General features: G+C 32.8%; 2 protein-coding genes across 11 annotated transcripts in view; one reads left to right on the forward strand and one right to left on the reverse strand.

Annotated features, from left to right (window-relative positions):
- LOC126740735 (uncharacterized) overlaps positions 1–13,751 on the forward strand; it is a 105,943-nt gene extending 92,192 nt beyond the window's left edge. For 7 of the 9 annotated variants that reach the window (XM_050446884.1, XM_050446883.1, XM_050446889.1 and 4 more), the window contains 4 exons: positions 5,387–5,602; positions 11,587–11,652; positions 11,721–11,912; positions 11,966–13,751. In XM_050446884.1, coding sequence (XP_050302841.1) covers positions 5,387–5,602; positions 11,587–11,652; positions 11,721–11,912; positions 11,966–12,007 — 516 coding nt within the window. In that variant the 3' untranslated portion in view covers positions 12,008–13,751. The remainder of the gene's footprint in view (positions 1–5,386; positions 5,603–11,586; positions 11,653–11,720; positions 11,913–11,965) is intronic. The other 2 variants (XR_007661980.1, XM_050446886.1) reach the window with 2 other exon arrangements.
- Positions 13,752–17,592: 3,841 nt separating this feature from the next.
- On the reverse strand, positions 17,593–20,627 carry LOC126740737 (uncharacterized). 2 transcript variants are annotated; one of them, XM_050446896.1, is made up of 3 exons: positions 19,963–20,627; positions 19,601–19,788; positions 17,593–19,513 (listed from the first exon to the last, which is right to left on the reverse strand). In XM_050446896.1, exons 2-3 carry the CDS (start codon positions 19,781–19,783, stop codon positions 18,302–18,304), a joined length of 1,395 nt encoding a protein of 464 aa, XP_050302853.1. In that variant the 5' UTR covers positions 19,784–19,788; positions 19,963–20,627; the 3' UTR covers positions 17,593–18,301. The 2 variants fall into 2 exon arrangements, with proteins under 2 accessions (XP_050302853.1, XP_050302852.1); XM_050446895.1 differs by having other exon boundaries at positions 19,601–20,627.
- Positions 20,628–27,456: the final 6,829 nt, after the last annotated feature.

Here is a 27,456-nt window from a genome sequence, read left to right on the forward strand (position 1 = left end):
TAACTTTAGTATCGGTAGGTAAATTTTGATAAAATTGGTGAAACACCGGTGGCACTAAAGAAAGAAGCGAACACAAGTCTTTCTTTTTCTCCTTTGATATTGGAAGTAACCCTTTAGTATACAGTTCCAACTACCAAATCTTTTAGGTTTTGACTTTTGCCCCGTCTCAGAAAGCTTATAATTTTAAAATCTGTAGTATCAAATACAGAACTTTTGTAACGTACCATACCGCCATTATTATATTGTGGCCATTGCACATTATGCCAATAAAAATGTTCGCCTAATATATTTTTCTTTCTGTTGACCATTACTGATTTTAATAACCCGGAAAAATTCAAGAATTCATTTTGCTCCATTTCATGGACTTTAAATTGTCTTTTTCTTCCAGTTGTTCTCACCAACTGGTACCAATCGTTTGGATGATATACTGGAACTTCCATTTTCTTTTTTCGCTTTTTTATCATGGAATGATCAACATCACATTCCACATGTGTATGCCCAGATATTAAGAACTTGTGGTTTATCGTTAAATTGGGATTTTCACTTTGAGCCTTTTTAAACATAGCAGCGACATGACTGTTTCGATTTTTTTCCACCATATGTGTCGCAGTAAAAAGTTATATTATTTACATCATTGGGCAAATTTTTAATGTGAGTGTACAAGCAGGAAGCAATTTCATTACCTCCCCGAGCAGCCGATGCTTTATGCCACATGTAACGCGCCGATTCTCCATTGCTGTCATGCACTGTTAAATTATACGTCCAGAGCTGACGTTTATAGAATGCTACTGAAGAAGTAGTCCAGGCGAATTGTACCAATTTTAAGCAAAAAATGAAAAAATTGTTATCCGGAAACTAACGACGAGAAAAAGTTTGGGGGGGTATCAGGAATGAGAAAAAAATTCGTGCAGGAGCAGGTTAAGGGAAGTAAAGGTTTGGGGGGGGTGAAAAGGGGTGAAAAATTGTACCTTTTCGATTTGCGGCGAAAGTTGACCTCAAAGAAAAAAATGTATAATGGAAAAGTTGTAGATAATAAAAAACAGATAGATTACAGACAAATAGACTCAGCACATTGTAAAATATTAAGTAATGTGAAATTTAATCGTAAAAATAGTAAAATCAATGAGATCCCACGCCCCTTAGTAGCCGGAGTATTAAGTAAATCAATGCAATCGAATGTTTATAGTAATATTATCAAGAAATTAACTTTACGATCAAATAACAAAATATATGTTTTTTTGTATTTTTCCCGTAGAATTCAATGGTGTAATCAGATTTTTTGTTTTTTAAAAAATTTAAACAAATTCTTAACAATTATTGTAAAAATTTTTTTGAAAAAAAAATTTTAGTTTTTTGCATTTTTGAGCACATTTTTAAATGGCAAGTCTATTTTTTTAAAATTTTATCTGAAAGTAGATAAAAAAAACAAACAAAATGAGACCTGGATGAACCTCCTACGACGATTTTTTGAAGGACAAATTTTAATTGAAAAAAACGTAATTTTTTTTTAAAAACTTGATTTTCTTGGAAAGATTTTCTTGGAAATTTTGAGGTTATGTCACAAAGTGGCCTCTATAAAAGTTGTAGATTTTTTTATTATCTACAACTTTTCCATTATACATTTTTTTTGACGTCAACTTTCGCCGCAAATCGAAAAGGTACAATTTTTCGCCCTTTTTCACCCCCTCAAAACTTTACTTCCCTTAACCTGCTCCTGCATGAATTTTTTTCTCGTCCCTGATACCCCCCCAAACCTTTTCCCGTCGTTAGTTTCCGGATAACAATTTTTTCCCTAAAAAGTACAATTCGCCTAGACTAAAGTTATAAAGGGTGTTGGAAGGCACTGCTCGAGATCAAAACTTAAAGTATTTTTTATGGGGATTTATTTTAGCTTCCGTCTTATCTTTAGTTTTTGCTTCGAATTAGCTTGGTTGTGATGCAATTCCAGTTCCTTTTGTAAACGAATTTCATCTTCTTTATTGCCTGATTTAGAAGCAACCTGTATTTGTATACTAAAAGTGTCGCATTTCTAGCAGGCTTTTTAAACGATAGTTTTAATTGGTGAAATTCTTTTTCATATATCGTTCTTCCCACGGGATTTTGCCTTCCTTCTTTGTACAGATCGTACATAATTCGCAAATTTAGGTGCGATGGTAGGTACCTTTTATCATTTGTACGTCTTGTGAAATGACTCTCGTGAAAAGGGAACGATTTAATATGTGTACGCACTTCATTTAATTCCTGTTCAGATTTTTTACTTACGGAAGGTGTTATACCTCTTTGATCTTCAACAGTAATGCCAGAAGTGCTTTACATTTTGTTTTTTAAAACTACTTTTATAAACTTTTCCTTTTCATCCAAAGTCTTACAAAAACAATCTTTGCATACAGATTTTCTTTTTCCATTTATTTCAAAAAAATATTCGTTACTTCTCTGTTTTTTGAAGAGTCGCGTTTTCTTTTACGACTTACTTGGGTATCTTTGGAATTAATTAGATTTGCAATAAATGTTACCCTTTTGCTATGGGATCCTAAGGACCAATATTCATCAAAAAATTTTTTTCGAACGTCTTCATTTAGTGTTTGTGAGCAATTTTTTTTACAATCTTTTAAAGGCTTCATATGTCTTGCATTTACCATTTTACTGCTTATATTCACGTAACTTTGTCCAGAATGAATTTTTTCAGTTTTCTCTTTTCTTACAACTCGGGACCACTTTTTTAATGGTTTATCTATATGAACTTTTGCCTTTTCTGCTCCAATTATTGTTGAGGAAGCACTAGGTCCAGCTTGATCAGTTATGTTCAATTTTTCTTGTGATTCTAAAATTTAAAAAATATAACGATCTAAAAACTTAACATACTACTTTGAATATTAGTAAGTACTTACTTTGAATATTAGTAGAGGAAATATTAGCCTTTGAGCGACTTATTTTTCTCTGAATGGACAATAAATCAATGTTGTCGTCACTGCTTTCACTTTCAGATTGTCCAGGTAAATAGTCCTTATCTGCATAACTGTCATCTGAATTTAAGATAGCTGTCAAATCTGCCGTCAGTGAAGGGGCTGGCGATGATGTTACAGACCCTATATCTGGGATCTGATCTTCTGTTAGCGACACAGCTAAACTTTTATTTATTTTATCGCCGATAACTAGAAATGCAAAATTAGTCAGTAACATACACGATAAAATTACAAGCAAAAATGGTTCTTTTACTATACCGTTTTAAAAGCATTTACCTTTATTACTTGCTGTACCCAACTGTATATAATTTTCACCCAAAAAATTCTCATCAAAGTCCAAAATATTATTTGAAAAATCCGAATTAACAGTTGGAGAAGGCATTAAAATTTTGTAACTTGGGTGATCAGTATTAGGCATTTCTTCGTGATCATTATCCGGTGTATGGGAGTGTGAAATAACTGGAATTAATAATTTATATTTTTGTAAATTTATAATAAGGTTATGTTATGTCGTATTAAAATACTTTACTAATAATAAACATAAGACAATTTTAAAAATTATAACAATGATATTTACCTGTTTCTTCACATTTTCTTGCCAATTGCAAAATAAGTTTACTTCTTGCACTCATGTTAACTCAACGATTTTCTACGATAAACAAACAACGACTACACATAAACTTCTAACCACGTGTAAATTCCACATACCTAATAATAATAAATTGATACGAAAGTCTTAAGTCAGCAATGCAATTTTAAATTTAAAAATAACGTTTTGATGTAAAGGACTTAAATTGGATTAAGTCATTATGACAGTACTTTCCTTTTACAATGTGTATTGTGTATGGGCTTTTCCACACACGGTATTCTGGGTTGTGATTTGTTTCTTTAATAAAACACCAATTTTTCGGTAAATAAGTGTAATTAGAAGAATGAAATGAAGGACTGCACTAACCGTACAATTCTGTTAATTGTTGTATAAAATATACAAATAAAAATTTTACAAAGTAAAATTCTGATTCTAACCGAATCTTGTGTTATGAACTATTTAATGACCTGTTGGCCTGAAGTTAAAAGTGTGAACGTATAAAAATATGGATGGAGTGGAGAATGTGGCTGTGTAAAATGTTTACATAATGAAACGTTGCATTTTTGATTATAGGAGGATCTTTGTACTATTTGTCGGCTTTAGTAAGGAAATTAAATAAGCGGTTTTAAGAAATTAAAATCTAATAACTCTGTTTATAAAGCTAAGACTGTTTATAAAACTTAATATGCCGCCTGTAATAAAATATTAAATTTATATCATGCGGCTGGCGCGGCGACTAAATAAATTATAGTCTAAACACAATGTTTTGGTACGAAGGTCTTATGTAAACTTAAGACTCTATGACCAGACCAGAAAATTTATTTTTTTTTACTTAAGTCTTTTGTACCAATTTATGGAGCCTAAATAAAAACGGTACGACTTAAGTCTCTAATATCACCAGAACGAGCAAAAAATGTTGACTTAAGACCAACATTTTTCGGGATTTCGTCAAAAAGTGACTTAAGACCTTTGTACCTAACATCAAAGATATATGAAATAGCAATCCCAGCCCACACTTTCAGCATTCATTGAAACGAAAAATAAACTCAAATGATAGAACAATGACGACTTATGTTCTATCAGTCAGTGTCAACAACATTATTTCTGTCGGCTCCCTGTCAATTTTGCCAAGCAAGTTTGCCGACATACGATTCCTATTTTCATCATACAAGCTTCATACATGTGTCTCGCGCTCGATCTCTGTATAAGAAATCTTTTCCGGAACTTCTAAAAATAGTAACAAGTTTTAAATATTGACTTTTTGACTAGCAGTTTTTCTCTGTACTTCAAGTGTTGTTAAAAGTGGAAGTAATTTTAGTATTAGCCTTTTCTGGGATAAAATATAACCCATGGTTGTGGTCCTTCGAACTCAATAGTAGAATCAGTTACGCGGTTCTACGTGGTGTAATATTAAGTGTTGCGCTCTTCTTAGATGGTGGGGATTCAGGAAAACCCTACCCTGTACTCTCCTGTATCTTCACCCTCTGTAAACAATAGGGTTACTTTTACGTAAATGAAACAAATAGTTCTTAAAACAAACGCGATTTATTGTCTTAACAAGATAATCTGCTGCTTATCCCTTATCTTGTGTTTTCCTTGCCTGAAGCTCGTGTTTTATTGAGCTTGCAAAGAACGCAATGGCTGGCTTAGATTTGGTGGTGTTTACATTCACTGCATTCCGCTTACATTGTTAATTTTTTTTTGTTTTTCTGAAAAATAAGATAAGATGTAGATTGAAAAGACACTCCTCAACTTACAGTTCTAAAGAAAATAATTAAACGTTTAAAAGAACACCCGTTATTTGACTACATTCTATTTATGAATAAATTTACAGGCTCCAAAGAGACAAAGCAGCCAAGCGAATGGTCAAAGTTCAGTAGCGGCGAATGATGACAAAATCGCCTTTAGTCCTACCTTAGCGAGGTTACTAACGGCTCCAGAAAAATCCAGTAGTAACCTTCTAACCTCGACTCCAAGTTTAATGCTTGGAACTAGTCTATCAAACCAAAGCACTCAAATGTCTGTTCCTGAAATGTTCCCTGGAAGCAAGGTAAAGGTTTATACATTTTTATGGGTCTGACTTATCAAAGCTATCCAATTATAATAATGTAAAAGAAATATTATGTTAAACATTTAGTCAAAGCCTCATTGGGTGAAGTGAAAGATTTAAAAATATATTTACTAAAATTGAAACATCTTTTGAGATTCTTTTGTTGGTTGCTGGAAAAGTTTATGTTTAATCATCTGAGGTAAATGTAATATTTTTTAGAAAAAATGTTAAATATTAATTGAAATATTTATTAATTTATATCTATTTAGTAAGTTATATTAATATAAAAGTATATAAACGCTTTTATGACACTGGCGTATGCTTTTTGTTTGGGAAGTAGTAGTATTGAAGTGAAGTTTTAAACATAGATGTTTCTTATAAGGTTTTCAAGTTTGTTTATTCTTACTATCGATTTCTAAAATTAATGTTTTATGCCTCTTGCGAAGTGAGTTGGATTTATTTGACCCCGAATCCAACTCACTTAACAAGAAGCATAAAATGTTTTTAGGTGGCAAAAAAAAATGAATAGTTTTAGAAAATTGACCCTAAAAACTTTTACTACTTATATACAGGGTGACAATTTTAAGAGTAGCCATGGCTTATAATTTTTAAACTGTAAAAGATATAAAAAAATGCTTAAAACCGTTTCTATAGTAACAAGGGGGAACCAAAATGATAAATTTTTAAGGGATATACTATCATCCCCCTAACCCCCAGAGCCACCCCCTTAAAAATTTTAAATTGGAAGAGTAGTCGAGTGATACCTTGTTTGAAAGGTCTATTAATTCCCTATATTTTGCCGTCTTACTCATTAAAATCAATGCAACCATTTCCGAGATATGTATGTCCTTTTAAATGTTAGTCAATTCATTTTACTATCAGAATAAAAATATTTATTCTGATACTAAAATGAATTGTTAAAAGCCAAAACAAAACTCCAATAAATAGTACACTTATACTGAAATTATTGAATTGTCGGAATGGTATTTGGCGATGTAAAAAAAAGGAAAATTTTCGATGCCTGCCATTCTCGAAATATTTGTTGTTTTTTGTTTATTTAAATTTTGCCTTAAAATGTTCAATTTTTGGTTTGGTTAGTAATATCGTGGTTCTTTTTGTGATTTAAAGTTCTCTCACTGCTCTAGTTTTATTTTTACAATGGTTTATACGATCGCCGAAAGAGTTGAAATGATATTTATTTATGGTTCTCAAAATCGCTGTTTTCGTAGAAGTGCCACAATATTTAATGAGAGGCACCCAGGTAAGCAGGTTGGGCATTATTACATCCAGAAGTTGGTAAGAAAATTTGAAGAAACTGGGTTTGTAGGTGATATAAAGAAAAATCAGCCAAGAATACTGGATGAAGCAACTCAGATTGAGGTTCTTGGGCATTTTGCTATGGATCCTGGTATGTCGACTCGTCAAGCAGCAGCTGCCACAGGAGTGTCTCGTGAATCAGTACGAAAGATATTAAAAATTAATAAATTCCATCCTTACAAGCTACAGATTGTTCAAGAACTTGGTGATGACGATCCAGACAGGCGGATCGAATTTTGTGAATTAATGACCCACAAAATAATAAATGAGCCACGTTTTATAAAAAACATTTGTTTCAGTGACGAGTGCACTTTTTATTTAAACGGTAACGTTAATAAGCAAAACTGCCGTTACTGGAGTGATGAGAATCCCCATATTTTTAGGGAAGGGCACACCCAATATCCCCAAAAAATAAATGTGTGGGCCGCAATTCTAGGGAATAATATAATTGGGCCATTGTTTATTGATGATAATCTAAATGGAGAAATTTATGCTGAAATGTTAGAAACAACTGTTGAGCCTTTAGTAATAACGGAATTGGAAAACCAAAGGGATGAAAATGGAGATCTTGTTCTTGATGAAAATTTATTGCATTTTCAACAAGATGGGGCCCCACCACATTATGTAATGCCTGTTAGAGAGTGGCTAGATAATCATTATCCAGACCAATGGATTGGTAGAAGAGGACCTATTGAGTGGCCGCCAAGATCGCCAGATCTCACCCCTCTCGATTTTTTTCTTTGGGGTCACCTAAAATCGGTCGTTTTCAAAACGCAGCCTGCCACCATTGAGGAGCTAAAACAAAGAATTACACAAGAGGGCCGATTATTAACAACTGAAGTTTTTAGAAATGTTCGTCAAGAGTTTGAAAACAGATTGTACTTTTGCTTGCAAAATAATGGAAGCCACTTTGAGCATTTAATAAAATAATTAAAGTTCAATGCAGATTTTTATTGTTTTAAAAATAGAATAAACGCAATATTGCAGAGTGTTTTCCTAGTTTTTAACCATTTGTACTAATGTTCAAATGTTAAATATTTTATGACATTTTCAAAATATGTTAATTTTATAAGAAATTAAAAAACACTTAAATAACCTTTAATAAAATATTAAAATTGGCATAACTTTAAAATAAATGCATTGATTATTATAAGTAGGGTCGCATAATATAGGGAATTAATAGACCTTTCAAACAAGGTATCACTCGACTACCCTTCCAATTTAAAATTTTTAAGGGGGTGGCTCTGGGGGTTAGGGGGATGATAGTATATCCCTAAAAAATTCATCATTTTGGTTCCCCCTTGTTACTATAGAAACGGTTTTAAGCATTTTTTTATATCTTTTACGGTTTAAAAATTATAAGCCATGGCTACTCTTGAAATTGTCACCCTGTATAATATATATATAGTGATAGATTCTGAAGCCGCAGATTTAGGATTAGTATCAGAATAAACGTCAGACCAGGATTCGTTTTTAATCAGATTAAAAAACAGTTTTTTGATCCGTGATAGATGATTTCAAAATCTATGGTTTCAGTTTAAAATAACTTTAATTTGAATTTATCTTTTTAAAAAATATGAACATATTTTAAAAAATATGATCAATATTAGACTCCGTTTCTTCCGCTTTCCTAGTGATATTATTTATTGCTTGAAGAAACCCTCGAATTGCAAGAATATTAAGCTTGACTCAACTGTTCTATTATTTTTTGTTAAATCTATGTTAGTGTCGCCTGGAAAAATTTCCATATTAAGATCTCTGATAAACAGTTCGCAATTAGAAGCAGAGAACCTATAAGTTGTTTACATTTGTTAAATCAACTTGTTTTATGCCATTATTATAATATGTTTTCTTTTCATTATATTGGCTTAACCCATCCAAAAACTCTTCAACATTTATCATGTTAAACTAAGCTTTAAAAATTAAAATACTTAAAAAAGAACTAACAAAAAATATAATATTAAAAAATTAAAAAAAAACTACAATAATAAAAACAATAATAGTAAATAAGTAAAAAAGGAAAACAGGAGCACAACAAACAATTTAAAAAAATAATTTTTTAAAATGACAATTACATAATAACAAAATTAGTTAAGGACTTTACGAAAGAAGATTTTTTAATAGTAATGTTAAATGGAATTTGTTCTTCATCTGATGTTTTAAAAAATTTAATTCAAAATCATGTTGATACAAACACTTTAGTGATGACAAGCCCTTATACTTATTTAAACCATAATGTTATCTATAATAGTAATAAGGCCCTTTATCGTACTTTTCATGCAAATAATATTAATCTGTATGGGATTTTAGAGTCTAATCACGCCAGTAACTTTGGTTCAGACTTGGCATCATTATTACGTGCACATATTTTCAAATATTTTAAAATTAATATTTCATCGAATAAATTGTCTTTGAATCATCAAATTAATAAGTCTGAACTTAAGTACTGATCGTGAATTGAATTCTTCTTTCTTATAGACATGTCCACGAAGGTTGAATCTCAATCATGTTCATATTCTACTAGTAGAATTGAATTTAGCTCTTCGAAAAGCTTAAGTATCTTTATTCTTAATATACAATCCCTAAGAAACAAGATGGATGAGCTTCATCTTTTGCTGGACACATGTAGTTTTCCTGATATTGTACTTCTGACTGAGCACTGGCTGAGGCCTAGTGAATGTTTTTTAATATCTGATATGTTCCTATATCAAATTTTTGTCGTCAACAATCTATACATGGAGGAACCATGATCTTGGCTAGGCAAACAATTGAAACGATTTTTTGTAATATTGATAAGTATGATAATCTTCTGTTAGAGAATGTATTTGAATTCTCTCTTTCTTTTTGTAAGCGTTTTAATTTATATATTCTTTGTGTTAGGCCACATACAGGAAATATTGCTATGATTTTGGACAAAATTGATTCTCTTTTATCCCAGTTGTCCCTACATTCTAAGGTTATATTGGCTGGTGACTTTAATATCAACTACACTGATGAAACCTTGCCACGTACTTCTCTTTTAAGTATTTTAAATTCTTACGACTTGAAAATGCATGTTCTTTCTCCCACACGAATAACTTCTTCATCTGCAACTACAATTGACTATTTCTGTACAAATTTTGATGACGTTTTATGCACAGTACTCCCATCTGGTATTTCCGACCATGAAGCTATTCTTGCTAAAATGCCATATAATACTGTATTATCTTCATCTCATTATATGGGAAGAATTTTCAGCAGGAGAAATTTCAATGCTTTTTCTGGAGCTGATGGGATATCTTCGAGGTTGTTACTCTTTTTGCCTGATTCAGCCTTAAATGCTTTAGTTTCTGCCATAAACAATTCTTTACATATTGGCATTTTTCCTTCATGTTTAAAAGAGGCAGTGGTTATCCCTCTTCATAAGGGTGGAGATTTGGATCAGCCTTGTAACTTCCGTCCCATTTCTATTTTGTCTACCCTCTCTAAGATAGTTGAAAAACTTGTAAAAAGCAGAATTTTGTCCTTTTTACATCATAATGGCATTTTGTCTGCAAATCAGTTTGGATTTCCAGCCGGTAAAGGGACTCATGATGCTGTTTTTAGCTTTTTGGAGAGCGTCTATGTGTCCTTGAATTCTGGAGAGTCATCGGCGGCAGTGTTTTGTGATCTATCCAAAGCATTTGACTGTGTGGATCATGGAATACTGTTATCTAAGCTCGATAAATATGGTTTTAGGGGCGTAACGTTGCGATGGCTTGAGTCCTATCTATCAAATCGTACTCAGAAGGTTACAGTGTCTGGGCGTTTGTCTGCTTTTAGATCCCTAAAATGCGGCATTCCCCAGGGTTCAGTGTTGGGACCACTGTTATTTTTTTCTTTCTTTCTTTCTTTCTTTCTTTCTTTCTTAACAACGAGGCTTAAACTTGTAAGATTAATTAATGGTGAATTAAATTAATACTTTCAATGTTCTGAATGTAGTGTTTTTTGTTGTTTAAATAAACATATTGAGTCCAAACATTCTTTTGTTCATATTTCACAATACGTACTTTAATCAGTTCCAATCCATGTCTCGTAAGATCTGTAATTTTTGGACTTTTTTTCTTTTTTTCCTATTCTATAGGCTTCTAAAATATCTCCACTTTTAATGTCCAAACCCATTTTGATTTTGCTGTTCCTCCACACCAATTATTCTCAAATTTTTTCTTCTCAAAAATTGATCGGATTTTTGCTTTTCAAGTTTGATTTCATTTATTTCTGTTTTCAGTTCTTCCATTTGTTTATTCAATACCTGAATTTGCTTATTTTGTTCCTCAGTTTTTTTTTAATTCAATGTCGATACGATAACTCCTCCATTGTCAAATCTGCTTAAAATGTCATTTTTTACCATTTCTTCGATTTTCTTTTTTTGCAAAGCAGTAAATCTTGTCATTTTTTAGTTGTAGAAAATGATGCCCCAACAACATTTGTAACCTACCATTCTCGAGATAAATGAAATCCAAAATTTTTTCGAGTTTTCTCAGAAGACCGGTACGATTTGACCCCACATTTTTCAAGTTAACTTTTTTGAATACTATTCTAACGATTTCCGCAAAAAAAAATTACAGGGTATTTTTTCGTCAAGACGGCCTTTTTTTGATAGATTGACTATACTATATTGAAACTCTCTAATTAAATAACTTTTTTAGGCGCGAAATGAAATAACCATTACCCCTCTAGGAAATGAGTATGGCGTAGGAAAGAAAATTGATTCGGTTAGTAGATATTTTATATATTTTTTGCTTTTTAATAGTGTTTCTAAATTAATCTTTAAATCTTTTAGGTGGATGATGAACTTGAAGACCAACCAGACCGTCTTGTTATAGACGAAACCAATGATTCGATTAGGCCAAAAGACGAAACTATATCAGAAGATGGGGAAGAAGTTCCTCAATGTCAAGGTTGTAACCAGAAATCTGCACAATTTGTTTGCGCTGGTTGCGGCAATCAGTGGTATTGTAGTCGCGAATGTCAAGTAAGAGAAATTTTTAATTTAACATTTCATTTTATACATTTTCGCATTTCTAGGTAACAGCGTGGGATGATCATTCGGAGGTGTGTTCCGGATAAATCACTTAAAAATCGTAATGAGAAACCGAAATATGTGTTCAAGATATATAAATTCGTAAGGATATCTCACGCTTCTTCAAACGTCATTTCACTCCGCAACTGCACAAAGCTTTTTACCTTTTTTAGATCAAGTGATCGATGATCGATTGTCTGTCATTGTGTAGATGCAGATATCTGTCAACTTTTTAAAAACGTAAAGAAAGTTTGGAAATAGAACCAAACGGGAAATACCTGTTTAATTGCGATTTTAAAGGTGAAAATTATTTGTTTTATAGTGCGAGTGTACTACGGTTTTGGAAAAATAAAAATTCCTAACAGATTAACCTGAGCGAAAAATGGTAGAAATAGAAGTTACACATACTTAGATCAAAATAGCAGGAACTAAATTTTCCCAAGAGCGGAGGGATGGTGGTGAAAAAGAGTGTAAAACGGTTTTTCGACTTTTTTTTTTAAATTTTAAGTTAATTAGGTTTTCGAAAAAAAAGATTTTTTTGGGTATTTTTGGGTATTTTTCAAGCTATGCGAGAACCCTTTTTTTGATGGTTTAGATACTTCATCCGGCGCTTATTTTTTTTTGTAAAGACTTCAACTTTCATATGAAATTATAAAATATACCTCTTTATGCAAAAAAAATCGTTTATTTTGCAAAAAAAAAGTACTGATGTTGATTTTTTCAGCATACTGAAAAGAGTGTTATTATTCATTGAAATCCCTATTATAAATTTATACAAAATATAAATAATAGTGTTATTTGTAAACTTATGTTATTAAATAATATTCATTCGTTTAAAATATGAAACGATAATTTATTAAAAAAAAATCAATAATAATAAAATTTTCATTTATTTAACACGTTAGCCGCCTAGAATTAATAGTATTTCACTACATGCCGCATGTTCCGTTGGCTGTCATAGGTATTAGTTATTTACATGCCGCTTGGCCGCGCGCGGTCATTATCTGGCTTGACTTAAAACATTTGTTGGTCGCTGGCGGACAAATCCCTGTATAAACTACTATTAGTAGGAATGGCTTGGCAAATAACGAATGATACAGTCATAACTAATGTTATTTTAGGTGCATAGAGTAGTAAAAATTAAAAATATTAAAAAATGTAGAAAGCTTTCAAAAAATAAACGTATTTAACACCAAAGTTGCAAATTAATAGTAGACGTTTTTAAGACAATCAAAATTTATTAATTGCTTACAAACCCGTTTGAATAAAAGAAAATGGAAAAGAAAAAAATATATATTTATATGAAAGTATCAAAAGTTATTAAAAAACGCAAATAAAAACAGGTATTCCTAAAAAAAATGGTTTGACGTCGCAAGTATCACAAAATGTGGTTACGTTCTTCGCTTTTGCGGCTTCAGCTGTTCCTCCGGCTGCTAATAGCCTCTTGTAGCATTCTATACACCTCTTTCTAATCTTTCGATTCCTTTTACATTTGTCTATTGTTTCCTTCATTATACAGGGTGTTTGGTGCATCGTGTGCCAAACTGAATTCAGTGATTGGGGAGGTCTTTGGCTACCTCTTCAGCCCTCATAAAAAAATCTTGCTCAAACAGATTTTTTTATACTGGGTTTTAATGGTTTTGAGTGAACATTTATTTAAAAAACATTCAAAATTTAAAAGTTGTTAACTTTTACTAAATTTTATTTTCGACCTTTTATTTGCAATGTTTGACGCTTCTTTTGAAACTAAAATTACCCGCCAGCGACATCTAGTTTTTTTTTACAGCGCTGCAAACATTTTTTTTCAGTAAAAAATAAGCTTAAACGTCAACTTTCGGTTTAAATAAGAAAAAACTAAAAGTGATAATGATCTCCCAATTTTTTTAAAAACATCTCTAGTCTGTTTCCATTCTAATGATGTGCAATATGTCATAAAAAGTAATTGGTAACATGACTAATTTTCAAATTTACTAAACATAGTCGCAATTTTCTAATATTCAACAGGTGAATAAAAACAAGTTTTTGTCTTAATCAGCGATTCAAAGCAGGGAAAATAACATTAAAAAACAAAAATAGCCTTTTAAACATTTATTTTATCATTTACAAATCCTGCTCAAATTGTTCACCTCTGTTTCGAATGCAGGCCCGACATCTTTGTCGTATTTCTACAGTTGTAGTCCGAAGTCGTATTTCGTTTTTGATTGTATTAAAGGCTGCTTCTATGCGTTGTATCAGTACCTCCCTCGTTGGAACTTCTGTGGCGTATACCAGCTCTTTGGCACGTCCCCAGACATAAAAATCTAATGTAGTTAAGTCTGGGGAATGTGGCGGCCATGCAATAGGCCCATCGCGCCCAATCCACGAATTGGGGAACACATTGTCAAGTTATTCCCTCACAGTTAAACGCCAATGCGCGGGACAGCCATCGTTTTGAAATACTATGGGCACATCTTCATTAAACACGGGCACCTCGGCCAATAATTCCGACAGATCATTTTGCAGGAACTCTAAATAATTATCGCCATTGAGGTTATCGAGTAGGTAATGTGGTCCAATTACCTGATTCCCAATCACTCCTGCCCAAACGTTCACACTGAATCGAGTTTTGTCTTTTGACATGTGGGTTTTCCTGTTTCGGTGCCCAGTGGTGCAAGTTGTGTAAGTTAAGAATCCCTTCTCTGGTAAATTTAGATTCGTCCGTCCACAGTATTCTTTTTAAAAAATCAGGATTTTCCACATCTGTGTGTAACAAAAACCGACAAAAGTGAACTCGTCTGTCAAAGTCACCACCCTCAAGACCTGCAACAAACAAAAATCATTTTAATTCCTCTGGAGCAGTAAATCATTGCACTAAAAGATTTTCAAGTATGTCATGTCATAACATAATATCCATTAAATTGCTAAAAGTGACGAATTTTCATTACCTGCTAAACAAAGGTAACGTCAAATAACTACGTAAACTACGTACCTTGAACACGAGTCACGTGGAATGGATATTTTTCGTTTTGTCGAAGGACCTTCCACACTTTCCATATTGAAATATTAAGTTGTGCCGCCACATCTCTAATGCTTCTTGTGTCCTCTTCTTCAAATAATGCCAGTATTCTTTCGTCCACTTCAACATTATGTCGCACAACATGTCCCCTTGGTTCACGGAGAGTGACACTCCCAGTCTCGCGTAATCGCCGGTATGTGTCTGGGAAAACTCTGCGGCCAGGCAATCGTCGACCAGGAAAGCGTTCGTGGTAAAGCCGTTGCGCTGCACGAGCGACACCACGGGCCTCACCATAAATCATTATGATATCCGCATATTCTTCGTTAGAGTATGTCGCCATTGCAACAACAAAATAGTCAACAAAGTTTAAAAATAACAGAAACTTAATAAAACGTAACAAAAAACAACAAAACTTAACGAGAAAATACAACCGAATGAAAGAATCGTGGAGTACACAAATCTAGCGCACACGTTAGACAGCAGAGGCAATGATGTCTCAACTAAAAAATAAGATTACATGGCTACTGCGCCATGTAATGGACTTCGGACTACAACTGTAGAAATACGACAAAGATGTCGGGCCTGCATTCGAAACAGAGGTGAACAATTTGAGCAGGATTTGTAAATGATGAAATAAATGTTTAAAAGGCTATTTTTGTTTTTTTAATGTTATTTTCCCTGCTTTGAATCGCTGATTAAGACAAAAACTTGTTTTTATTCACCTGTTGAATATTAGAAAATTGCGACTATGTTTAGTAAATTTGAAAATTAGTCATGTTACCAATTACTTTTTATGACATATTGCACATCAATAGAATGGAAACAGACTAGAGATGTTTTTAAAAAAATTGGGAGATCATGATCACTTTTAGTTTTTTTTTTATTTAAACCGAAAGTTGACGTTTAAGCTTATTTTTTACTGAAAAAAAATGTTTGCAGCGCTGTAAAAAAAAAAACTAGATGTCGCTGGCGGGTAATTTTAGTTTCGAAAGAAGCGTCAAACATTGCAAATAAAAGGTCGAAAATAAAATTTAGTAAAAGTTAACAACTTTTAAATTTTGAATATTTTTTAAATAAAAAAATCTGTTTGAGCAAGATTTTTTTATGAGGGCTGAAGAGGTAGCCAAAGACCTCCCCAATCACTGAATTCAGTTTGGCACACGATGCACCAAACACCCTGTATGTGCTTCTGTTTTACATTTTTTTTCTAACGGTTCACTAGTGGCGGCGTTTTCTTCCCAAAATGGGCTATTGATTAGTTCTTCACGGAATTGTGTAATCGAAATTTTAGACTCTGGATGTACAGTCTTATATACAGGGTGTTTCTTAACCTATACGCATAAACTTGGGAAATTATTGCTGACGGCAAATAATGACTAATAGTGAAAAAAAATTTAGTAAAATAGTTTTAGTTACGGAGATAAACGACTTATTAATTAAAATTTAAAAAAAAACGTAAATTCTCCAAAATAAATGTTTATTTAACTATTATAGTAATTGTTCGAAGTTATTTCCATGACTTTCAATACATAATTGAGCACGCCTAATCCAAGAGTTGCAGACAGCTGCTAATCCAGGTTGTAGTCGAATTTCCTCGGCGGTAGCAAATATCCGATTTCTTAATTCTTGTTCATTGTCAACTTCGGTTACATACACCACAGATTTTAGGTGGCCCCAAAAATATAAGTCAAGCGGATTAAGGTCGGGTGATCGAGGAGGCCATCCAATTGGACCACCTCGGCCTATCCATCGTTCGGGGCACATTCGATCCAAATGCCGTCGCACTGGTCGCGCAAAATGTGGTGGAGCACCATCGTGAAGAAACCACAAATTCTGCCTAATGTGAAGAGGGACTTCTTCAAGGAGTACCGGCAAATTTTGTCGCAAGAATTGTAAATAAAGAGCACCAGTTAGACGATTATCCAAAATGAAAGGGCCAATAAGTATTCCGTTTACAATTCCAGCCAACACATTTACTGAAAATCGTTGTTGAAAGTTTGTTCACCGAATGGCATGCGGATTTTCAACGGCCCAAAAATACGTGTTGCGAAAATTGTGAATACCATTGCGTGTGAAAATTGCTTCATCCGTAGCTAAAATGTTTCTGGTAAAGTTTGGGTTTAACTGCTGCTGATGTAACAACCACTCGCAAAAGTTTACTCGAGGCGCATGATCCCTTGGAAGTAAAGCTTGTACCCTTTGGACGTGAAATGGATACAGTAATTTAAGACATGAGTTGATAAAGGTGCTATGTCCACTTTTTCAGATATTGAGTAATTGAAGGAAACGCGTTTTCACTTATATATTTTTTTTAATAAATTTTATAAAAATTACCAATATCTTATTAGATTAGAATCGTTTTGTACTTTTTTATATAATATTTTTTGTTTTTCTAGAATTTATACTTTTTTAGTAATTTTAATTTTAATGGACATAGCACCTTAATCAACCAACATTTTATGCAGATGTTGGTATAAACTTGAGTGGAGAAAGGTGTTATGTCACCTATGTTGTATTTAAATTTTTAAAAAATAATAAAAAAAAACTATTAAATAATCTGGAAATTAAATTTTATTTGCAGATTAACAAAAGCAAAGTAAGATACATTAAAAATTTATAAACAAAGGCACAGAAACATTTAAATTTAACATGAATTACGTTTTTTCTTAGGGTTTTTCAAACATTCTTCTAAAACAATATCATAATACCATTTATACTCTGCTGGAATAAACTTAAGTTGATCTTGTAGATTTGAAATTTTTTCAGAAGTCAAACCACCGCATTTAGGTAACTTTTGTAAAACAACTTGATTACTTTGTACTATCAGTTCTCTTTTTTTTTGTAAGTCAACTTCCATAAATGGGGTAAACGGATCTAAACTAGTTTTGTAAAAGTATTTTCCAAAACAACTTACTCTTAGCCACTTCACTTTATCTCGAAAATTTATTTTTTGGTCAAGACTATTAGTGAGTCTTTTGTTTAAATGAAGTTTTGCAGGTAGAGTTTCAAAGCAATAAAAAAAATGTTCCATGTTAAGGCATACACTTTGTTTGGTACTCGCAGATCTAATAATTTCCCGATATTGGTCTGGTATATAAATATTCTGATGTTTTCTAAGAACCTTTTCTATTCTTCCAAAGTCTCTGTCAGAGTCAAGGTAACTGTGACCAACTTCGGGAAATTTATGGTCAATGATCTTAAATATTTTATTTAATATTAGGTATTGAAAAGGTTAATAATGGAGAAGTTTTTGTTTTGTCCCCCACATTGATCTGACCAAATTATTAAATGATCAATTTGGGGATTTTCTTCTTTAAGAAGCAGACAAAATCGTAGCAAACAACAACTAGCAACAAGCTATTTCATTACTTCCCCTATTGGCAATATCCTCAGTCCATGTAAAAAAATAGGACTTATGACTAGAACTGGTTAAACAGTGGACTTCAAAGTTGTATAGCCACATTTGTCTTAAATAAAAAGATTTTGACGTTGATAGCTTTGGCAAAGGCATCGTTTGTTGAAGAACCATTGTTATGTAACATTTTTCTTTGGACATTTTTACTGCTTCGCGGTCAACTTTCTGCTGCGCAAAAGCAAGTTGAAAATTATTCGAGTACTCTAAAGAGTTCTCTCCAGCATCGCATAAACTGCTATCACTTTTTGGTACACCAAAAGATAAGTTAAACCTTGTTTCAAATATATGTCTGTAAAAAGAGGCCTTTACGAAATATTTAGTTTCGAGCTTTTTTGTTTGACAATCCTCTATATACAGTTGATGAAGTCGGTTAATATTTAGTAAAGGGGAAAGGTATTTTTTATGTGGGTTTTTAGTCCTAGAATAATGTGATTCTTCTGAAGGAAACTGCTTGATATGATTTTCAATGCAGTTTATTACTTCATCGGATATTTTTTTTGGATTTTTGTAATGCCCTTGCTTATGTGGTGAGGGCATTACCTGGCCAGATTTTAAGTCATTTTGAGCTTTAAAGACTTTTTTTCGTCCAATTCGGTATAAAGAGCAGATAGCATCTTTACACACTAGTGTATTTTCTTTATCACACGTAATAAAATATTTAAAGCTGTAAGCTTTCGCTTTTATATTTTTACGAGGGCGGTGACGAATAACTTCCTGCATCTTAATACTTTTAAAAATTAAAATTTTTTTGGAATTTGTATCTAGCTTATAAAATTTTCTTAGAATTTCTTCTCTGCTTGCAATACTAAATTTCTCAGTACAGTTTATTCTACATTTTTCTTTACACAGAAAATCTCTTTTAATTGTTTTTGCTTCCATCACTTTACCAGTCTTTTGAGAAATATATTCTTTACCTTGTTGTCTTAACTTTGCCGCTTTATTTCGTTTCCAATTATCAGGTTTCCGGACTCTTTTTTTAGTTATTTTTAAAACTGGTTTAACAATTTCTCTTTTACTTATTCCATCGGCAGTAACATGGAATTGCTGGTTATGGTCTTCTATACGTATTTCCCGAGGTATTTCCTCCTGCACTTCGTCAATGACGTCAATCCTATCCGGGGTTTCCCTGCTGCTTGTCGGAACCTTAAAAATATCTTAGTTATTTATTAAATTTATACTTATTTCTAATTTCTATTTTTATTTCTTAATCTTAACATTTTTTAGCTTTACCTTTTTAATTTTTTGGTTATCCGGAAACATTTTACGTTTGACTCTATCAACATCCGGATATTTGTTTATGAGACTCGTCGAATAAGAAATATTTGAGTTATCAGAATCCTCTTCTGAATCTTCTTCACTGGAAGGGGAATATTCGCTGCCTGATATAACACTTTCATCAGTACAATTATCCATATAGTCTAAAAATTTAATTTATGTACATGGGTAGGTATGTATGTAATAATAACTCAAGTAATGTATATTATATATGTATTTTTTTAAATAAAAAATTGAATCGCATCGAGGGGGTAAATTGTTATTAAAAAGAGATCATTAATTCATAAAGGTAGTAAAAAATGTTTTAATATGCTTACCTGCTTTAGAGTTAACCTTCTTTTGAAGCCCACTAGTGCTTGGCTGCTCCAAAATCACCGCATTGGTATTGACCTCTAAGGAAGTACAAAATACAGTTTCTATCTACAAAAAAATTCTCTATTCGGACTTACCTTTATTTAAAACACATATTTTCTTGTTTTTTACTAATTCTAACATTCTTTTACTTCTCGACCCCATGTTGAACGATGTGATAAACAACAAACATAACCTTAAAATGTTACATGGCACCTACCATGTAAATAAAACTTTCCCACTATCTAGTGGATAAAGGTGCTATGTCCTTAAATATGGACATAGCACCTTTATCTAATTAAAAAGGGTACTTAGTCATAGGACATAGTACCTTTATCAATTAAAATAATCCTTATTATTAACAATTTAAGAATCTTGAGTTATTCAGGGGTTGTATTACGACTTTAGGTAACCAAATATACAAATAAGTCATTTTTTGAAAAAAATGGACATAGCACCTTTATTAACTCTTGTCTTCAATTCATGCCTTAAAATTCGCCAAACTGTGACTGGTGATAATCCATTTTTGCGTTGCAATTGTTCTAGTGCTTATGTCAGGATGCTCTTCGATGATATCTAAAATCAAATTATCCAGATTTAAAATGCGCCTAGGTCTAATGGCTCCACCATGTTTCCAGTTTCTCTACCCCGCTGAACCACACGCAAAAAAGCTTCACGCGACGGATGATACCTATGAGGAAACCTTTGTGCATAAAGATTAGCTGCAGCCACACTGTTTTGTCTTGATTCCCCGTATGCCAGTAACATGTCCATTAGTTCCTCATTTGAAAATATATGCGGCATAATTTTAATAAAAAACGAAATACGACCACAACCGTATCAACTGATAGCAAAGTAGGTACTACTAAACATAATAAACATCATCCGGACTTGTTTACTTCTTAATTTGAAAACAAAATTCCACCTGATAAAGTTATTACATTTTTGTGAAAAAAAAATTATCTCAGAAACTAAAAATATTTTACTTAAATTTTTTTTCACTATTTGTCATTATTTATCATTAGTAATAATTTCCCGAGTTTATGCGTATAGGTTAAGAAATACCCTGTATAATAAAAGAATTAACCACAGCTGTTCCCATAAGAAACTCTATTGCAACCTTATGGTACCATTTAACAGATGTTCTTAAAGGAAAAGAGTACGCTGACATTTGATCAGATAGATCAATTCCAGCCTTTCCAGAATTATAATCAATGGTGCAAGCAGGTTTCATTATATTTTCATTTTTTCTGTTCTTTTTTCCGGTATCTCTTATTTCTAGATCATGGTATGTTGAAAGCATTAAGACGTCTCTCTTATCCTTCCATTTTGACACCACTATTTTCGTTTTCGTTTTCTCTTCCCACTATTTCACCCTTTTTTATTTTTGCATTTACAACTTCTTTGGGTAACTCCTTTCTATTTTTTCTTAGTGTTCCCAAGTTATGTGTTTTTCGATCAAGTAGTTTTTTGCAAGAGGCAAGCTTGTGTAAAAGTTATCATTTAGAACTACTCTGCCGTTATCTAAATAGTTTTCACAAAGTTTTAAAACAATGTTTGTCGGTAAGGAATTTTCTACTGCCTCATTCTTTCCTGCATATACAGATACAGAATGGGTATATCCTTTTTGGTCACACATTTTAAATAGTTTTACTCCATATTTGTGCTTCTTTCCTGGTATATATTGTCTAAAATTGAGCCTACCGCGAAATGTTGAAACTTTCATCGACAGCAATTATTCGTCCTGGCTTTATAATTTCTTTGAATTTAGAATTTAGATGTTCCAATAGCGGCTGAAGTTTATGAAGACGATTGTTTTGAGCTAAAGGATCCTCATTATTTGAAAAATGCCAGAACTTTAGTATTGCCTGAAATTTGTTTCGGAACATAACAGGCGGAACGACTGTATTTTTATAATTTTTTTTCTGACTCCAATATGCTTCTATGGAAGGATAAATCACCATACCCATGTAGAGGATGATTCCCATAAATGATTTTATGTCATCCTTATTCACCTGCTTCCAAACTGCTAAACGACTTTTGGGTTTAAGCCGACTTTGTTTTTGAATGCATTGCTCAGCATTTCGGTTTGTTTCCAACACCATTATTTCCAACAAATCATCAGTAACAAACAGAAAATAGAAGTTAATAATACACATATTTGTAAAATCAATATTGGAGTTTAGACCATGGCTACCACTAAAAATAAAGATTTTTTGGTTATCGCCAGTGACTTCTTTCCATTCGGTAGAGATTTAGGGATATTTGGTGTAGGGATTCCATCCTCTGAAGCTAGCGTAACCACTTCCTCTATATCGTCTAAAGCAGAACTTTCGCTTTCGGAGCTTGAGGCAACATAATCGCGATCTTTTATACTATCATCGCTGTCAAAGTCTTGATCGGATTCATCCGAAGAAAGATCTTCATCGAGATAACGCTGTAACTCCTCATCGTTCAAAGGTCTTCTTTTGTCGTAATTTTGTTTATAACCTGATGAACCAGGCAAATTCATAGCACCAATCTTAAAAAAAAATAAGTAAAAAGTTACTTACGATAATACCATAATAATTGTCACTATACCTTTTATAAAACAGTTATAAATTGATAATATTTCACAATCACGATAAAAAAAAAATTAAGTTGGTAGCTGGCTGTCTTTTGGCAAATATGGAAAACGCGTATTATAACGACGCCACGTGGACGCGGGCAGCCAAATAAATATTTACCCCCAAACAAATCACTACTTCAACAAAACTAAAAAAAATATACTTTTCTAAGCCCTTTAAATATCTCAGACAAAAAAAAGTGGGAGGCCGACGTCGGCGTGATATCAATGAGCCCGTCGATTAGTTCGGCAACAAACGACTTGCAAATGATTTTAATTTTTTTTTTGCCTGTCTATCATCGTGAGCATTATGATCAAAGTTCTTCATCTTCTTCTTCTTCTTCTTGGTGATGATTACCTTCCATTGCCTATTCTTCATTTTCTAATTGTACATTTTCTCAATTTCTTCTAAAAGTTCTTCATCGTCACTTTCTATAGTGACTTGCTCAGCGTTACTAGTCAGTTTCCTAGCAATTTGAACATAAATTATATTAAATTAAAACTTAAGTTAATTTCAGAAGTTTAATACAATAAGACCCCCGGTTAATAAAATACTATACTATTACTTATACATTTTTGTTCTATTACCTGCATGCACACGGCATAGGCCTAATGTAAGCGTCCTTTGCTGCGATTTTCTGAGTGGGAGTAAGCACCAAAATACAATAATTTGATAGTTAAAAACTTCACAACACAAAATATTATTTAAATACAAGAAACGTTTTTTTGAATGAAACACTGTAAATGCCGCTAACTTAAATTAAAAACGTAAATAAACTTACATTAATTTATAAAAATTACAATTTTAACTTTTTTAATATAGAATTAATATTACTAATTTTAGTTGAGTAAATAACGATATATATTTATCTCAAAACAAAGATTTCTTTGAACACAAACATTGATGGTTACGGTTGAAACAACTGTACATCGCTCCGAAAACGTCAGCCCGCTCTTTTTTGCCTAATATTCCCACTAGGCAGAGAGCGCGCGAATTGGAAGTGAGCCAGTATTCAGTAGTAAGGGTTCTTGAAGCAGAAAAATTTCATCCCTACAAACTAACAATTCTCCAGGAACTCAATAAGGAGGATGCAGATAGAAGAATTGAATTGTGTGAACAATTTATGGAATGTATGCAGAATAATAATCTTATTACAGAAAACCTTCTTTTTTCCGATGAGTCGAAATTTATGCTGAACGGAAAAATAAATCGCAAAAAGGCCCAATTTTCTTCTAAGAAAATTTAAATGGAGCAAGGTTCTTTCAGTTTTTACAAAAACTAATTCCAAATCTAGCTGTTCTATTCCCTGATCCAGTTTCAGCAAGATGGTGCGCCTCCCCGTTTTGCAAGACCTGTTCGAAACTATATGGACACTATTTTTCTAAAGGACCTTTTGAATTGCCACCAAGATCGCCCGATTTGACTCCGCTAGATTTTTTCCTATGGGGATATTTGAAATCCAAAGTTTATGTGACCGGCAAATACAGTGTAATCCGCATATAATGGACTTGAGGGGACCGAGAGATATAGTTCATTATACCCGAGTGTCCATCTTATGAAATGAAACAAATTATGTATGCACAATTTAATTAAAAACTATATTATAAACAGGTACATACATACATATGTATGTATATGTACATACACAATCCTACATATTTATAAAAACATTACTTCTCAAAAAAGTCGGTGATTTTACTTTGAATCGAGTGCTTTTTTATATAATTGTATTGCAAAATAAGTTTAAGTTTATTTAATTTTGAAAACACACACACAGTGAGTGCTGTTCTCTTCCTGTAGAAAATAACGTTGTAATATTTGTACACAGCTAAGAGCCTCTTCTGTGGTTACCTCGGTTTCTTCTAGTGTATCATCTTCAATATCTTCAACTTCTTCTTCCTGAAGTGTTTGATTTACCAAGTCTGCATCAGATAATTCTTCTCTTACAGTAACGTTCCTATCGACATTAACTCCTCAAAATCCTCTAAAACCATTAATTTATTTATTCTTATCAGCTCGGCCAGTGGAAGGTCTCGGGATCGGATTCCATAGTAGTAGTAGCTGTTGCTTTTGGTATCCCGGCATAGGGAATTCAATCCCGCACCAAAACTTCAATCCTGCAAACCTGCGGGATAAAAATCATCGTTCCCGCGGATCCGCAAGAATGCGAGATTGTTAACAATATATATATAACTTTTTGTAATAAACCTATTAAACATGCTAATTGCTAAGAAAAGGTCTTATGTCTTATGCAATTATAAACAAACTATGGTAGATGCAAAAAAGTGTTTATTTCATATACAAAATACATTAGTTAGTGGTTCAAGTACTTAGTTTAAAGGTCACTTGTCACATTGATTTTGGAAGTATTTTCGGAGAAAAGATAACATATCCAAGGTATCATCTTTTAAGTTTGATCTTAGCTTATTGCAAATATATACTGCAGCTGAAAATGCACGCTCAGTTTCGACACTTGTCGGCGGAATAGACTTTACACAGTTGTAAACAGCTTCCAAGTATATACCCCTATTCCCTCCGCATTCAAACAAGGTCATTTCATGATTTAGTAACTGGTCAAGTGTTACTCGTGCTCGTACAGTCATAGGAGAAGCGTTTGATTCTGGTATCCAGGCAGTACGAAGACTACGATTCAATTCCTCTTCTAAATTTAATGCCGATAGTTCACGTTTTGTTGTTAGATTAGATAAAGGTATATTATCCTCTTCATCCTCCTCAACAACCTCAACATAAGTGGTCTGGGCTTCGGTTTGGCCTTCTAAAGACTTCTCTATTTGCAGCCACTCAATCAAACTTTTTATTTCTGTTCGTAGTCTTGACTTGCTATGAAGTAAACATGTATCTATCTTGACTGTTGGTAGATGCTGACTGTTACAGATATTTGCCTGGATTTTCCAAATACAGTAACATACTTGTCAGTGATGAACGGCGCTCCTTTATCCTAGAACGTAAAGCTTTAGCCATTTCTTTACTCAATGCAGAATTATGATGACTTTCCAATTTGCTGATCATGAATCGCAGTGTAGTTTCAGCAGTAACTAGTGTTGCATCTTTGCGGCACAAAACGCTTACAGCCAGCTTAACTGGTTCTAATGCACGTTCAATATCTGTCAACGTATTACATTCATCCTCAGTAAATGAATATGAAGATGATGTAATTTTAAGATCAATGAGAGCTTTAAATAAACACTCTCTGACGAGGTTGAACCTTGAAATCATTGCTGCAAAGCTGCTCCAACGTGTTTCACAATCTTTGACCATTTGCAATTCGCTGCCAAATTTTCCTTTAATATAATTTTGCAATAAGTCTCATGGTATAATTTCTCATGGGAGATTTTGAACTAAAATATTTTACAATTTGTCGTACTTTCTGAATCAGCGTCCTGAAACAAATATATTATTTAAGTTTATTTTAAGTTGAGAAATAGTTTTTTTTTACCTGTAACTTGGTAGTAAATCTACCTCTGGAAATTCTTGATCTACGGAAAGGAAGTAGCACTGTTCTTTATCCTCGCTGTCACTGTTGTCAGGCTTGCTACTATAAGTTAAATCTGATCCACTCTTTTCTTGTAGATATTCTTCCTCTTGATGTGTTTTTTTGTAAAGTACGTCGCAAACAGCTAGCTGCAGTCAGGGTTGGGCGGCGTCGACAATGTCATGTCAACAATTAGGTATCATTAAAATAAAAAAATACAAAAATTTATAATATATCATATATTATACCTATTAAAAATTAATATAAATTTAATTTAGAATTTTAGTCATCTTCCTCATCATAGTCATCATCATCAGGGTTAAGTAACTCAATATTTTGTATTGTGTTTTTAGTATTAAGGGTAAGGGTATAATAAAGATGCACTAACATTTTCGAATGGTTAAAAAATAATCTGTTTCTAAGAGGTGTATGTACGTGTCCCCAATTTGAAAATAAACTCAATTTGAGCAGAAGATGCCGGAATTTTAAGCAACTTAAGAGCCAAGGAGCCCAAGACTGGGCACTCCATCATAGCCATTCTCCAAAATACTAACGGCTTCGTTACGTTCTTCTTGTAAAGAATTTCGAATATACCTACAAAAAAGTTTATAAGTATTTATTTTATAAAAGTTATGGATATTCATTTACCTGATCTGATATTAAAAGAATCCCATTCCTCTATTCCCTTGTTGTTGAGATGTTTAAAAAGAAAAGAATTTATTTTTCCAGTGTGAGACGAGGATAATTTTGAATTGTCATATGTTGGATGAAAAAAGTATGCTGTCAATGCATAAACGTTTAATGCCATTTCTTGTCTGCTTTTTAGTTTTTCTGCAAAAGGTTCTGGTACCTCCAATGCGAGCCAAAGATTCACAGCATCTGCCAACGAAGTATCCCCGCTCTGACAGCTATTAATAAGATTACAAATTGGATTTTGTATATCTAAATTTCTTTGGACGTCATCAGCAAAGTCGTCATTGAATATTAATTCAGTAACTTTCGGCTTAATTTTTTTTCTTGTAGCTGCTATAATTTTTTTCATGTAATCTAAATTTTCCAAAAAACTCTTAAACGCATTACGATATGAACACCAACGCGTCTCTACAGGAAGTTTAATTCTTCGACCTCCTTCATCTAAAATCATTTTTTCGAAGTCAGGTTGCTTGAACTCTTTAAGCACAAGAACAACATTTTCCAGCAATTTCTTGTCCAATATATCCTTTGCTAAAAGATTGCCTGTGTGACTGTTACAAGTACTGTGCCACAAACAATGTTTTAAGAGAGATCCCATTTTAACCATTGCACTAGCGTTATCAGAAACTACAGCGTACACATCAACATTATATTTTTCTTTAGCAATT

The sequence above is a fragment of the Anthonomus grandis genome, chromosome 9 (assembly GCF_022605725.1).
Source record: "Anthonomus grandis grandis chromosome 9, icAntGran1.3, whole genome shotgun sequence".
Classification (NCBI taxonomy): Eukaryota; Metazoa; Arthropoda; class Insecta; order Coleoptera; family Curculionidae; genus Anthonomus; species Anthonomus grandis.